Genomic DNA, 14,277 nt, shown 5'->3' on the forward strand with positions numbered 1-14,277 from the left:
TTGTACTGTGAACGTTGGGTAGACTTGGGGTGTTATAGTTAGGACTTTCATCAATCTTACATTCCTAAAACTTGACTCGAAGGCCCTCCGTAGCCTTCACCATGTCTGAACCTGCAACAAAATTGTTAGTGGTTTCAACATTGTTATTGAGGCCTTCAATAGCCTCTTTTGCATCGACAACCACCAAGCCCTCAGTAACTTTGTCTTTGACTATCTCCACCATGTTGATGTCCACTGGTTCAACGTAGTTCGTGTCACCGATGGGCATGGGATTAGCGTCTACCTTCATTTGAGTCTTGCTCTTGTCGTCAAAGTTGAGGTGTATGTCCTTGATTGCATTTTGAGTTAGATCCCTGAAAAGAAAACACTATGAGGTTTTATGTCCTAAAAAATTATGATACTTACAAAAATCTCTCTTCTTCTGTTGATCTAACGGAGGAATTTTAGCGCCAGGTGGCACTATCATTTGACTATTTTTTACTAAAAGATCAAAAATTTCATTACACTTCGTCACGTTGAAGGTGTATGTTTTCTTGGGAAATTGATCAATTTTCTCAGGTTCGATGGGATTTTTCCCATTAGAAGGTGTTAACATTTTATAAGGATAAGGTGGCCCTTGTTTTAACTTAGCCAAGTCTATTTCAACCTTTTCATAGGCCAAAGAATCCTCATAGATTTCTTGTTTGCCTTTGTCAACTTCAACATACGCCACTCTTTCTTTCTTGTGGTTTCTATTTGCCTTGGCCTTTTCATCCTTTAGACGCTCCACTTGTCAAACTCTATCTGCTAACTGAGCCATATCTCTCAAATAATTTGGATCTAATTTCTTTCTTATCGAGAAATCTAATCCCCTCGCAGCCATCTCAATTAATTCTTGTTCTGGCACTTGGGTAAAGCACCTTGCCTTTAATAAATGGAACATGTTGAGGTATTCATCTATAGACTCGCTAAATTTGCTCTTCACATTGGCTAACTCACTTAGACTTATTTTTAACTGGCTTATATATAATTGTTCATGGAAAAGTCTCTTTAATCGAGAACATTCTTAAATTGAGTTTGGTGAAAGGGTGGTCAACCATGTGAATGCATTTTTTGTCGGCGAACTGGGGAAGTACTTTATTCGAAGGTTCTCATTATTTTCTATATCTCTAGCCTTGGTAAGATAACAGGCTATATGTTCGACAATAGATTCACTGGTATCGCCTAAAAATTTTGTGAACTTGGGGACTTTCCAGCCCCTGGGTAATTCACTTTGCAAAGTATACTCTGATATGGGGGAAGTGTAATTTGGTCTTCAAAGACCAACATTTACCCTGTTTCGAGCCATGATTCCTCTGATCATAGTGGTCGGGTTGTTCTCTCCTAACATTTCGTTATGTCGAAAATGCTAGACTATTTCGTCAGCATTTTGGTTTTGATCAACTACTACTACTCTCCTAGGCTCTTCTTCTCGGGGTATAGCCTGTTGGTTTCGTGGTGGTTCGACCCTTACTCCCTGATTGTTTTCACCAATGTTTTATGGGACTGGTTGGGCCTGATTTATTATTTGATCTTCTTCGAATGCTTTACCCATATTCTCTATTACCCAATCTCGATTGGGTGGTTGAATGGTTTCTCTAAGGGCTCCAAAGAAATCTGCTATTCGTCCTATTTATTGATTCGAATGGGCATTCTGTAAGTTTTTCTAAGTGTATTATGGATCAATGTCTCGAATATTGAATGAATTTGTTGGGCAAGTACTCCCACCATTTCGTGGTTACTTTCGTCTATCTGTTTCCTTTAAATTGCTGATGTATTTATGGTGAACAAAGGTAGGTGATTAGCGAATCCTGATGGTCGAAAGCTTTGATTTGAATGGTTAATACTAGAACCCGACCCTTTTTATAGAGAGAACGTTAGTGCCAATGGATTTGTATATCTAGATGTACTATTGTGTAAATCTGCCATAAAAGATGTTGGCATGCCATATGGAGGGTCCCGCATCGGCATCAAGAATCCCGGTGTTAATGGCCTGGATATGTTGAATCCTTAGGGTCTAGGGGTCGAAGGTTGCCACTGAATCATTGCAAAGGAAACATTTGGCATACTCTGCATATTTGAAGGAGCGGCCATTGGTCCCGTCGTCGAGAGTATTTATGTTTGAATGGCCATTGTATCTTGATTAACATGCATGGCATCGATTATTGTCGTAGCAACCGTGTTTCCTCCTATCAGAGGGGGAAGTTTTTTTGCATTGTTGTTTGGAGGATTGGCCATTTTCCTATTGTATCTTCTTTTAGGTATTTGTTGATTGGTATTGGCTAATTTTCCTCTCCTCAATCTCATACAACAATGTTAAACAAATAGATGATAATATATATATATATATATATATATATATATATATATATATATATATATATATATATAAAGCAATAAAACACAAATACTGAATTTGTGACTCGAAATATAGACACTGTCCCACTGGGCGTGCCAATTTGTTTACGGTGGAATTTTGTAAACAAGCACTAGTCCTCCAAAATAACAAAGTTTCGAGATTTTGATGATTGGATTGTGTTCATACTTGGTTTGGTTTTGTGTTTAGTTTAAAAATAAGAGAAATGTGTTTAAAAAGATAAAAGATAAAGTGCAGGAATGGTAAAAAGGTAAAGTACAGGAATGAACAACAACGATATTGATTCGTAGCGATAAAGGAAAAAATAAAGACTTTACTGAATGAAAATCTGAATTGATAAACTGTAAAGTAATTCGATTAACATAAGGTGGTAGTTCACACGTACATTCTCAGCACTCGTTTCTCGATTCACTTGGTACTTAGAGTATATTTTAGTTTGGTATAGATTTGAACACACTAAAATCTAATGCTAAGCCTTAATTTATATTAATTCGACCCTAACGGCCTTTTCCTAACGGAGTGCCACGTTTTCGCCTGCATGCTCCTAAATCTTCTAAGACTTCCATGCGTCCTTTTTGGATAAGACAGATCGTTTGAATTCAAATCTCCTTCCCCTCGAGGCGCCAAAACGCAATCAACGTGGCTGTCGAAGCTTAATTTCCAAATGCTCCGAAATATCCTAAGTCTTTTACCCTTCGCCTTCGAATATATTCAACTAAAGTTCTCTTCGACGAGATAACACCCTTTTTACACAAAAAAGAATCTTGAATGGCCTTTAGAATCCATGTTCTATGCCTCTCTTCAAGGTACATCCTTTACAACCAATCTTCCTTCGCCTGTCAAAATCTTCAACTAACAACACTACGCAGAGTTAGCTGGAGGTTATGTTGTCTTGTCAGCAGGCGGTTTTTCACATCAACACTTGGAATCAATGTTGTTTTTCCCATTAACACATACTGCTTTCTACAAACCCTAAGTCATAACTCTTGCATCGTCACAAACTCCCTAATCGCATAACTCATGATATCATAACTCTTACCCCGTCATAAACCCAAACGTAACACATTCATTCCATAAAAAACATAATGGTTGATTACTCAATACAACTGATCAGAATGTCGTTGCTTTACCATACAAATGTCGATTCTAAAGCAGAATAAACATTTATCATTCAAATGAATAATAATTATTATACTAATCGAATGGGAGAAACAAAACAATATATTAAATACATTGTCATCACATGTTAATTATTTATATATTATATAAATTGATCAATCATATTTGTATCAATTATGGATGATTGATGTATCACTGCTTCTCCATAAAAAGTCAGATTTCGAAAAAATAGTCAACATTGAATCATCCAAATCATACGATATGATGTCAATATTTAATTTCTCTATTATTTTTTAATATATTTTGCATGTCTAATCAAATTGAGATGAAAAATACAAAATAAATAATTAAATAAACAACTATCTAGTTCATGGTTTTATAAGTGACTCTGATACTAATGAAGGGAAATACCGATATAAACAAAGCGAAAAACAAAAATTTCCCTTAAGTTGATCATTACAAATGGTATGATCAGTAATAGAAAAAAATACCTCTTGTGGCGATTGTAACAACCCGATTTTTATTTCCATATTTATTTATTAGGTGCTTATTATATTAATTATTATTTGTGTGATAATTAATTATTTGTTATGTTTTGGTGATTAATTGAATATATGTGTTATTTAATTAATTAAGTGAGTATGTGAATACTAGTATATATCTAGTAATGAGCTTAATTAATTAGAATATAGAATTAGGTGAATTAAGCCCAATATGTTAGAATGAGTTAGTAAAGAAAACTAGGATTTTAGAGACATAACAATTTTTGGGGAAAAAGAAAGAAAAGAGGCTAGAGAGAAAGAGAAGAGAAGAAAGAAGAGAAAATAGAGGAAATTGGAGATTCTTGAAGAAGAAGGACTAGAGATTCAAGGTAAGGGTGTGAATCCAAATGATTATAGGTAGATATAATTGGGTAGTGTATGTGGGGTTAGAAAATGCATGATTTTAGGTTGGGAGATTACTATTTCATGAGTGTGGTTGTGGAATTGGTATGTTAATCCATAAATTGTGTGAAATCTAACTTGTTATAATGATTCTATGTATGATTCTGAGAATGGGTATGAAGATAGCATATTATTTGATGAATGCATGTTAATTTTATGAAACCCTAACTTTGGAATGATGTTAGAATCCATGAAATTGAATTGTGAGTGATGTTTTGATGTTTATCATTGATTCTATTTGCTGTATATGTGATATAAGCATGAAATTCGTGATAAAATCTGACTGGATCTGATTTTGGGTGGAAAATGGAAGAAAAGGGTTTGCTGTCATCGCATAAGACTTTTTGCAGAAAACGCAGAGTGTGTGTCGCGCGGGTGTGAGGGCGCTTGGCGCCGTACTTTCTGACTTAGCACGCGTAGCACGGGTAGTGGGCGCGTAGCGCGGCATCTATAAAACATTTGAGAATTTTGATTCTTTGTTTTGGGATCCTGTATGCTTATGATTTAAGACGGATTTCCATGTATTTTGATAATTTATTTAATTATGTTTGGATAGGTTTCAGATCGAATTTACACATGTTTATAATACTTGAGATATGTATGTATTATGGTGTGAATTGATAAATGATGATGCAATACATGTTATGTTATGCTTGAAATACATGTGATTAAATTTTGGTGTGCTAATTGATGCATTGGTTGGGATTAATCTCATGTTGTGTATGTTGAACAATGTTGGAAGAGATGTGATTTTGTAGTTTAAGAGGTTGAGATCGTCTTATATGCATAAGTCTTGTTTGTTGCGCACTTACACTAGCATGAGTCTTTGAAAGAGGCAATGTCGGGTAATCTTGTGAAGATTATTTGCTTGTCCCAAACAAAACGCCAAATGGGGTTTGAAAGCTTAACGCCGAATGGAGCTTTAGAGGTGGTTATCTAGTCTAAGAGATAGACAATCGGCTTGCCGGAAATGATAACGAAGGGATCCACATGCATATCGCATTGAGTCACACTTGAGTCGCACGCGTCGGTGTGAATTGTTGTTGTTGTGTGATTATGTGATATGATTATGTAGAATGATTTTGGTGGATATGTATATATGTGGATGTTGTGATTGGTATTGTATACTTGAATTGTGTTTCATAATAGTATACAATCGAGGATTGTGGTAATTGAATATAATTACTTGTATTGTGGAGCTATGTCGTATATGATGCATGTTTGTGTGAATAGTGATGAATTCCTGGAATGTATTGTTATTGTATTGATGCATTTCCTATTATTATGTTTATCTATAATGATTTGAATTCTCTCCCTTCTATTTGAATGATGTTCATTGCGACATTGTGTAGGTTCCAAAGAGTAGTGGTGCTTCGGAGGAGGCTTAGCTTGGAGTTTAGATCTCCTTAGCGTGTTTTGGCTAGGTAGTCTTATTGTGCTCTGGTCATATGTAACACATAGGAATTGGGTCTATTTTATTACCTATGTTTGGATGTTATGAGATATTATTTTACTCATATGCAATTTCCTAATTGGATATGTGATATTTTGAATGTGTTGCCATGAGCCACGATAATATGATATGGTGGATGATGTATGGGAATCATCCAAATTTACCATTTTTTATTGATGAGATTATTATTCCGCTGTGATTTTTCATGTTAGTTCGAATTTTTAATTTCGTGTTACTTGTATGTGAGCATTACATGTTAAATTGTTTGTTACGTTTTTGTAAATATGTGTAATGCCCTCATGATATGCATGCTTGTTTACTCTGATTATGCGAATGTATGCCTTATTTGAGTAGTATAGATTTTGGGTTGTTACATAGTGGTATCAGAGCCCGGTCGGTCAGTTGGCCATGTTTTCTATGTTTTCCTATCCCTTTTGTATTGGATTTGTGTATCTGACATGATCAATACTGTTTTTTTGGATGTTTTAGGACGATGGTTGCAAGAAGGATTAATGATGTTATTGCTGATGCATTGAGGATGCTGGCTGGATCTCTTGGTCAAATTCCTTAAGTGAATACTGGTAATCGAAATGGTGATGAGGATAAGTTTCGTGCTTTGGGGAAGTTCTAGAGGAACAATCCGCCTATCTTTGAGGGAAAGCATAAACCTGATAAAGCGCAAGCTTGGTTGAAGGCGATTAAGAAGATCTTTCGGGTTATGAATTATACTGATGCTCAGAAAGTGCAGTTTGGTACCCACATGCTCGAGAAGGAAGCTGAGGATTGGTGGGGTAACATTGCTCAGAGGTTTGATGAAGAGGGTATTGTGATTACTTGGGATCTTTTTCGTGATGCATTTTTGGAGATTTTCCAAAAGATGTCCGTGGAAAGAAAGAGGTGGAATTCCTCGAGTTAAAGCAAGGTAATGGTACCGTAGCGGAGTATGCTGCGAGATTCCAAGAGTTGATCAAGTATTGTCCTCATTACAATACTATGAATGAAGAGAGTTCTAAATGTTTGAAGTTTGTGAACGGATTGCAACCTGATATCATGAAGGCTATTGATTACCAACAGATCACTCGTTTTATGGAGTTGGTTAACAATAGCCGAATCTATGATGAGTATAGTAGGGAGAGTAGTTCCCACTACAAGTCTATGAATAATATGAAAGGCAAAGGGAAATTCTGTGGGAAGCCATATGATGACAAGAAGAAGCAATCTGGTTTTGGCAAGAAGTCAAGTGGGGGAGGAGCTTCTACTCTGATTATGTGTTTCATATGTGGTGTAGAGGGACATCGTGCTGTGGAGTGTCCGAAGGTTGAAGTGACATGTTTCAAGTGTGGCAAGGCGGGTCACAAGGCTAATAAGTGTTGAGTTGTTTCGAATGTTACTTGTTACAATTGTGGTGAGTGTAGCGGGGAAAATCTGCTATCGAAGCCATAGGATTGACTCGAATCAATATTTCAGTGAAAGTCGCCACCGCGCTTTATTGTTTCCAAAGGAAAAGGGAAAAGAACGAATAAAACCCAAAGTTTGTTTTTAAAACAAAAAAAGAAGAGATCTTAGGTACGGGTGTTGTTTATACAAGGGGAAGGTTTTAAGCACCCCTCATATCTGTGGTACTCCACAGGAACCTTTTTGAAAATCTGTGTTGTGTGTGTGCTAAAAAAAACGGTTTATTTTATTTTTTAAAATAAGCTCGGCAAGACGTTAAGCCTTGTGCCTACATACCTCCTCGGTGCAATGGAGAAGTCAGAGCTAATGTAGTTCTTCTTAAAAGGGAAAAACGTTTTTAAAACGAGTAAACACTTTATCGTCGTCGGAGAGAAATACTCAGCCATTGATCTTGAGCCTTAGAACAAACGAGTTCTTTGCTTCGCAAATGAAAGAAGGGCTCCAACTCGGATAAAATCGACGAGTATGCCACTAGCTCTCTCATGCGGAAAAGATCTCATTATATCAATCAATTTCAAAATCGTGGGGTATAACCACTCGTTTCGACAATTAACAGTGTCTAAACTTTTGAAGAAAAAAGGCCACTAAGGGCAAAAGATATTTTTTAAAGAAAAGGTTTTGAAAAGGTTTGCAAACATAAGAATATTTTGGAAAAAAGGAGAAGATTTTGAAAATTAAAGAAGGGGAGGAGATGAAGAGGCTATCCTATTGCGTAAATAAAAGCTAAGGAAAGAAACGGTCTAACCGAAATAAGAAGCCAAAACTTGACATTGTGAGTCAAGGTAGATTTCCCATCCTTTGGAATATCAATACTAAACCAACATTATCACTTGGGGATCCAGATGAATTTATTATCTTAGCACCACTTTGCATTAAGCACATTAAAATTCTGACGAAAATCGGGCAGAGTAACGGCTGTTTTCGGGTAAAATCCTTATTTCAATGCCTTGGAATTAACCATCAAGGGCTTTCAAGGAAATACTTGCACATACAAACAGACAACAATCCAATGCCAGACAGACAGAATAACAGCAGAGTAACAATATCATAAGGGTCCAGAGGTACTAAGTCCATAAGTCCGAATCTCCAAAATACTCAGGATAGTAACCAATAGTCCGAAAGAGAACCTTATGTGTTTTTTTAGATTTTGTTTGATTATTAGTGTTTTAGCATAAAAGTAAAGTATGGTCCAAGTGGACAAAGAGAAAATAGCGGAAACATAAACATATGTCCAAATGGACAAAGAGAAAATAGCGGAATATAAACGTCCAAATGGACAAAGGAAAAATAGCGGAATGTAAATATGATGAAATGATAAAATAAAGCGATAAAGCGAGAAATATAAAGAGCGGTATAATAAAGTGCGGAAATTAAAGTTAGTTGTTAGGTGTTAAAGATAACCATCTTGAAACTTGTCAAGTATGTTATCAAAGTTAGTAAGAAAGATCGATGGTGAGTGAAGGATGTTCTCGGATTTAAATTCAATGGAACTTTATCAGAAGCTTGATAAAATCATAGCGACTACACGCAAAATTTCCATAAGTCTTAAATCAACCGCATACAATTCTCTTCCATATTTGATCTTTTTTATTCGGGACACGAAATATTGCGCTATGTTAAGCTGATCGCCAAGTGATTTATGTAGAAATCACCCTACAACGAGGCCGGTCAAAACTTTATGTGCTAATGCATGCGAGAGAAATGATATGTAGATCATTCTCCGAAAGCAATACCGCACGAAAAGAAAATAGGTAACGATCTAGTCTTTACTAAGAATCCATAAGAATTCTCAAAGTATTAAGACTTTCATCGATCAAAAGAAAAAAAAGGAGAAGAAGAAGATAAAATGCATAAAGTAAAATCAACTCACACTATCATTAATATCATTCATCTAATATTATGGATTTGGTCCTTTCAAACCTATCAACATCCTAGATCCAATGATATTAATGAAGTGGAGGAAGTAGGAAGCCAAAACAAGCATAAAAAAAGGCAAAAAACCACATTCTGCCAGCAGGAAATCGATTTACCTCTGTAGGAAATCGATTTCCTGAGTGCAGAGTTCAAATTTTGAAAAAAAATAAGGTGGAAATCGATTTCCTACAGAGGGAAATCGATTTCCTGCACGCAGCATTCAAAAAATCAGCATTAGGAGGCATAAAACTTGACTTAAGCAAACATACAAACACCTTATGATCACACATCAATTGGAGCACGAATTTTCCATCAATTCACCATCAAATAGGACCAATATAGCATCAAAGATGCATCACACACAAGCACAAAAGAATCACATTATGATAGATGAAAAAGGATGAAGAAAATTACCAAATCTTGAACAAAACTTAGATCTACTTCAAGAATCACCAACACAAATCTTGATCTCTCAACAATTGAAGAAAAAAGAGTGAAATGGATGGTGGCTTAGCTCAAAGTTTGTGAGGTTCAAGATGTGACTCACAAACTTTATGAAAGAAAAAGAGCTTTGGTGAATTTGGTAAGGATGAGGAGAGAAATTGCAAGGGGTTTTTTTGGCTCTCAAAGCTTGAGAAATGAGGGAGTAGAGACCTCTATTTATAGGATGGGAGCAAGAGTAGTGGCAATTTGGTCTTTTTACATTTGGTAATTAGCTTATGTTTAATTGGTGTTTAAATGGTAAAAAAATGGTAAAATGGGGTTAAAAAAGGTTTAATGAAGGGAATTAATTTTGGTGAGGTGGAAAATTGGTAAAATGACAAAAATGATCAAAGAAAATTGGTGCCAAAATGATGTCATGCTTCCCTCCTTATATTTTTTTGAATTTCGCCCCAGGGAAATCGATTTCCCTCATGGGTAAATCAATTTCCATAGTGAAATCTTCAAAAATCCGTTTTCTTGCACTGTTTTGATTTCTGCCCGATCTTTTACCTGTAAAATATGAACAAAAGAGACAAAATACATATTTTTGGATTTTGGTTAGTATAAAACTAATAAAAAGCTAAAAGTGCTTGATGATTCCTCTCAAAGACAAACTGATACCTCAAGATTGTGATCTTGATTGATGATTGAAATGCAAATGATGTATGATCTTAGGGTCAAAAATTGGGGTATGACAGAGAGCAAGGGCACATTAGTACCAAGTGTGACAAACCGAAGAAGGAGCAAGTGAAAGGGAAAGTGTTGGCATTGTCTGGTGCTGAGACCACTGCTGAGGATATGCTAATCCGAGGTACGTGCTTTATTAATGGTACATCTTTGATTCCTATTACTGATACCGGTGCAACGCATTCTTTCATTTCTTTGAGTTGTGCTTTGAGATTGAATCTTGTGTTGTCTGATATGCGTAGAAGTATGGTTATTGATACACCTACTATGGGTTCTGTGTCTACTTCTTTTGTGTGTTCAAGTTATCCATTGAGTATCTTTGGTAGAGATTTCGAAATTAATTTAGTTTGTCTTCCATTAGAGCAACTTAATGTGATTTTGGGTATGAACTGGTTGGAGTTCAATCGTGTGTATATCAACTGTTTTGATAAGATGGTTATCTTTCCTGAAATTGGTGTTAAGGAAGATTTATTTTTATCTGCTAAGCAAGTAGAGGAGTCAGTACAAGAAGGTGCGATGGTGTTTATGTTGTTGGCAACCTTGGATGTTCATGAGAAGAGAACAATTAAAGAATTGCCAATAGTTCATGATTTTGCGGAGGTATTTCCTGAAGATGTAAGTGATTTACCGCCGGAACGTTAAGTGGAGTTTACGAATGATTTAATTCCCGAAACTAGTCATGTTTTGATGGCTCCGTATTGGATGTTGGCTTCTGAGTTGAAAGAGTTGAAGAGTCAACTTGAGAATTTACTTGAGAAGAAGTTTATTTGTTCGAGTGTGTCACCGTGGGGTGCGCCTGTTTTGTTGGTTAAGAAGAAGGAAGGTTCTATGAGACTTTGTGTTGATTATAGACAACTGAACAAAGTGACGATTAAGAATAAGTATCCACTTCCGAGGATTGATGATTTTATGGATCAGTTGGTGGGTGCACGTATGTTTAGTTAGATTTATTTGAGATCTGGGTATCATCAGATTCGTGTGAAGGCGGAGGATATTCAGAAAACTACGTTTAGAACAAGGTATAGACACTATGAGTATTATGTTATGCCTTTTGGTGTGACCAATGCACCTGGTGTGTTTATGGAATATATGAACATGATCTTTCATGAGTATCTAGATAAGTTTATGGTTGTGTTCATCGATGATATTTTGATCTATTCTAAGAGTGAAGATGATCATGCTGAGCATTTGAGGATTGTGTTATCTGTGCTGAAAGAGAAGAAATTGTATGCTAAGCTTTCTAAGTGCAAGTTTTGGCTGAAGGAAGTGAGTTTCCTTGGGCATGTTATTTCGAGTGGAGGTATTTCTGTTGATCCGTCGAAGATCGAGGCAGTATCTCAATGGGAAACTCCGAAATCTGTTTCTGAGATTAGAAATTTCCTTGGTTTTGCTGGTTATTATAGGAAGTTCATTGAAGGATTTTCTAAGTTATCTTTGCCGTTGGCGCTATTGACTAGGAAGGATCAAGCTTTTATTTGGACTTCACAATGTGAAGCTAATTTTCAAGAGCTTAAGAGAAGGTTGACAACCGCTCGTATTTTGATTTTGCCGAGTCCGTTGGAACCGTTTGTTGTGTATTATGATGCTTCTTTGATGGGTTTAGGAGGTGTGTTGATGCAGAAAGGACAAGTGGTAGCTTATGCTTCAAGGCAACTTAAAGTTCATGAGAAGAATTATCCGACGCATGATTTAGAGTTGGCCATCACTGTGTTTGTTTTGAAACTTTGGAGGCATTATTTGTTTGGGTCGAGATTCGATATGTATAGTGATCACAAGAGTTTGAAGTATTTATTTGATTAGAAAGAGTGGAATATGAGGCATATAATATGGTTGGAATTCTTGAAAGACTATGAATTTGGCTTGAATTACCATCCTGGAAAAGCTAATCTTGTAGCCGATGCATTGAGTAGGAAATCATTGCATATGTCTATGTTGATGATTCGAGAATTGGAATTGTTGGAAAAATTTCGCAATTTGAGTTTGGTTTGTGAAGAGACGTCTTCATGTGTTAAGCTTGGTATGTTGAAGCTTACTTGTGGTATTCTTGATGAGATTCGAGAAAGTCAGAAATCGGATTTGAAATTGGTTGACATGATTGCATTGATTAATCAAGGAAAAAGTGTTTATTTTCACATTGATGAGAATGGTGTCATGAGATGTCATGATCGCGTTTGTATTCCTGATGTTTCAGATTTAAAGAAGAGGATTTTGGATGAAGGGCATCAAAGTGGTTTTAGTATTCATCCTAGAGCTACTAAAATGTATCAAGATTTAAGGAAGTTATTTTTGGTGGCTAGTTATGAAGAAGGATATAGCGGAATTTGTGTATTCTTGTTTGACTTTCAGAAGTCAAAGATTGAACATCAAAAACCGTCTGGTTTGATACAACCGTTATCTATTCCTGAGTGGAAGTGGGATAGCATTTTTATGGATTTCGTTTCGGGTTTGCCGAGAACGTCGAGTAATTGTGAAAAAATTTGGGTTATTGTGGATAGATTGACGAAATCTACTCACTTTATTTCGATGAGGATGGATTATCCGATGGAGAGACTTGCAAAGTTATACATTGAGAAGATTGTGAGTTTGGATGGTATTCCGTCGAGTATTGTTTCGGATAGAGATCCAAGGTTTACTTCGATATTTTGGGAAGGTTTGCAAAGTGCTTTGGGTACTAAGTTACGTTTAAGTTTGGCTTATCATCCGTAAACTGATGGTTAGACTGAGAGGACGATTCAGTTGCTTGAGGATCTTTTGAGGGCTTGTGTTTTGGAACAAGGAGAAGCTTGGGATAGTTTCTTACCGTTGATTCAGTTTAGGTATAACAATACTTTCCATTTTAGTATTGGAATTGTAACACCCCATAATTTCATAAATTAATTTAATTTGAATTTAAATTAATTATTTGGAATTAATTAATCAAATCGGATTGTTGGAAGATTGTGAACGAAGGTTAACAGGCCAAGCGGCGTGGTTAGTAAAAAGGGGGTGCTATATGTTGGGCCTTTTACTAAATGTATTCTCTATTTTTCATAAAACAAGGAATTTTGGAAAATAGAGGAAAAATGAGCAAAATTGGAAGAAAAGAGAAGAACGTAAAGAGCAGAGGAAGAGGGGAATAGAGAAAAAGGAAGATTCAAGATTTTGGCTAAGGTAAGGGGGGACTCTTCCTTTCAGTATCTCTTATGAAATTTATAGGTGATAGAATTGATTAAGATATGATTGGATTCAATTGGATATATTGGGATTGTCATGTTTAGGAATGCCATAGTTTAGGGTAATTGATGAAATTGCATGAACTATTGATTGAAAACCTTTTTTGTGTGGATGTTTGATGATGTGTGATGAAGTATTTGATGACTATATACCTTAAATAGATGTTTAGAAGTGATTTTGGGTGAAGGATGTGTTGAATCGCAGGTCTGTCATAGAGGTGAAACTCTGCATAATCGCACGTCTGCTAAGCGGCCCCTGGCTCGCTAAGCGGATGCTGTTCGTTTTTCAAAAAAATAAGAGGACTCGCTAAGCGGACCTAGCCTACTAAGCGGAGGTCCCAACATGGTTCACTTCTTCCATACACTGCTTGAAGCGGGGTTATTGAATTTCAGGTGCATAAGCGCGCTTGAAGGTCGTTGAGCGGACCTTACTGTATGCAACTTTTCCTACACTTTGAAATAGCGTATCTTTTGATTCGTGTATCCTTTTTAAATGTCGTTTTGAGTGTTGCAAAGATAATTAAATATTTTATATGATAAAATAATGGGATGGGAAGTGGCCCAATTTTATTTTAAAATCTCAATTTAATTAGTTTGATGGAATTAAACATTGTG

At 36.1% G+C, this 14,277-nt stretch overlaps 1 protein-coding gene across 1 annotated transcript; it reads left to right on the top strand.

Moving 5' to 3' along the window:
• The first annotated feature begins 6,629 nt into the window (after nt 1-6,629).
• On the top strand, nt 6,630-7,285 carry LOC131604847 (uncharacterized). The gene is made up of 2 exons (XM_058877262.1): nt 6,630-6,732; nt 6,789-7,285. Exons 1-2 carry the CDS (start codon nt 6,630-6,632, stop codon nt 7,283-7,285), a joined length of 600 nt encoding a protein of 199 aa, XP_058733245.1.
• Nucleotides 7,286-14,277: the final 6,992 nt, after the last annotated feature.

Source organism: Vicia villosa, linkage group LG5, assembly GCF_029867415.1.
Source record: "Vicia villosa cultivar HV-30 ecotype Madison, WI linkage group LG5, Vvil1.0, whole genome shotgun sequence".
Lineage (NCBI taxonomy): Eukaryota > Viridiplantae > Streptophyta > Magnoliopsida > Fabales > Fabaceae > Vicia > Vicia villosa.

Excerpts from the sequence above, each read along its gene's own strand:
- LOC131604847 (XM_058877262.1), top strand. The coding sequence starts at position 6,630 with ATGAATTATACTGATGCTCAGAAAGTGCAGTTTGGTACCCACATGCTC. Across the intron at positions 6,733-6,788 it reads TCAGAGGTTTGATGAAGAGG|ATGTCCGTGGAAAGAAAGAG; the intron begins GTATTGTGATTA and ends ATTTTCCAAAAG.